The 1,768-nt window shown below is 39.2% G+C and overlaps 1 protein-coding gene across 1 annotated transcript; it reads left to right on the top strand.

Annotated features, from left to right (window-relative positions):
• The first annotated feature begins 497 nt into the window (after positions 1-497).
• LOC145812888 (uncharacterized) lies at positions 498-1,367 on the top strand. The gene is made up of 2 exons (XM_082908116.1): positions 498-916; positions 1,028-1,367. Exons 1-2 carry the CDS (start codon positions 498-500, stop codon positions 1,365-1,367), a joined length of 759 nt encoding a protein of 252 aa, XP_082764242.1.
• Positions 1,368-1,768: the final 401 nt, after the last annotated feature.

Below are 1,768 nucleotides of genomic sequence, written 5' to 3'. Positions count from 1 at the left end.
GTGGTGAAGATCAACTGAGTAATGAGTTGAAAAGGAAAAGAAGACCGAGGCAAAAGAAAGCATGGTCAAGGTATGGTTTTCGAAGAGGGGCAATTTTGAGGGCAGCAGCAGTGGCCCTCTCATCATCAGTGTCACAAACTACAGATCATAGCAGAAGAAGAAAGGACAGAGATCAACAGTATTTGCTACATGAGGCTCAAGCTACAATCCATATTGGGAAAGCTCTGGGTGTGGATTTTGAAGGCAAAGAAAGAGAGGTGACAGAGAAAATTATCACAATGGAAAGAAATGATAGGACTCAGGCTCCAAAGAGGGCTGAGGGAGTATGAGCTTGTATAGGCAATTTCGGAGAAGTATGAGTAAAAATATTTGGTAATGAAGATAATATCTTGGAATATAAGAGGGTTAGGTAGGATTAAGAAGAAAAGGAGAATAAAAGAGTTCATAAGATAGAGAAAGGTTGACATGGTTATATTTCAAGAAACAAAAGATCAAAAATGTCAGAGTTATTTGTCAAACCACTGTGGCCAGAAGAGTTGGTTAGCTTCATGGCAGTGGATGCTGATGGAATTACGGGAGGATTGCTTTGTGTATGGAGGCCTAAGGTGTTTGATCTGATTGACTGTTGCAGTAATCGAAATTGTATCATCCTCTCAGGTAAAATGCATCAGGCAATTGAATGTGTGGTTGTAAATGTGTATGCACCCAATGATAGGAGTGTGAGAAGGAATTTATGGAAAACTTTGGGAAATCTAAAGCCTAAGTTTTCCAAACCATGGTGCATTGGGGGAGATTTTAATGAAGTTAAATCAGTGGCTGAAAGAAAAGGTTGTATTAGGAGGGATGGTGGAATGAATGGGTTCAATGATTTTATAAATACATTGGAGTTAATGGATGTTCCAATGATTGGAAAGAAGTATACGTGGTGCAACTCACAGGAAGGAGAGAGGTAGAGTAGATTGGATAGATTCTTAGTCAGCCCTAAATGGTTAAAATGGTTTAGTTTCAAATTGTGGGGGTTGTCTAGATCATTATCTGACCACTGCCCAATATTACTAATGGAGGATGAGAGGGATTGGGGGCCTAAACCATTTAGATTCCTCAATGCTTGGGTTTTCCACTCCACATTCATGAATAAGGTAAAATCAGTTTGGGACAGTACTCAGGTGGATGGATGGGCGGGATATAGACTAAAGGTTAAACTGAAATCCTTGAAAGAATCACTAAAAGTATGGAACAATGAAGTGTTTGGGAATGTTGAGTACAAGCTTAAAGAGGCAATGCATGCATTAGACTTGGCTGCTGAGGTAAGGCCTTTGAATGATGTTGAATTAGTAAGAAAAAGAGAGGTTAAAGGGGAGATTTAGAAGTTGAGAAAAATGAAAGAATGGTTTTGGGTGCAAAAATACAGAGTAAACTGGGCTTTAAAAGGAGATAGGAATACTAGGTATTTCCATATCACGGCTACAAAGAGGATGAGTAGAAACCTGATGGATTCCATCACCATCAAGGGTACTTCTTACAACATACCTATAGAAATGAAACAGAAAATTGCAAGGTATTTTGGTGAGGCATTTGCAGAAAAATAGAAGTTTAGACCAAAGATTGGTGGAGCTTTTAGGTCAATTGAACCTTACCAAGCTGAGTTGATGGTGAAAGAGTTTTCTGAATCAGAAATACGGGCTACCATTAAGGACTGTGATGGGAATAAAGCCCCTGGGCCTGATGGATTTAATTTGATTTGCATCCAAAAGGGGTAGAGGATAAT

Source organism: Camellia sinensis, chromosome 15 (assembly GCF_055761805.1).
Source record: "Camellia sinensis isolate YWXY chromosome 15, ASM5576180v1, whole genome shotgun sequence".
Taxonomy (NCBI): domain Eukaryota; kingdom Viridiplantae; phylum Streptophyta; class Magnoliopsida; order Ericales; family Theaceae; genus Camellia; species Camellia sinensis.
Note: the sequence above shows the minus strand (reverse complement) of the source record. Positions and strands in the feature narration are given on the sequence as shown.

Bases quoted from the DNA above. Each gene is read 5' to 3' on its own strand.
- LOC145812888 (XM_082908116.1), top strand. From the start codon at position 498: ATGTCAGAGTTATTTGTCAAACCACTGTGGCCAGAAGAGTTGGTTAGC. The intron at 917-1,027 runs GTATACGTGGTG...GGGGTTGTCTAG, and splicing joins GTTCCAATGATTGGAAAGAA to ATCATTATCTGACCACTGCC.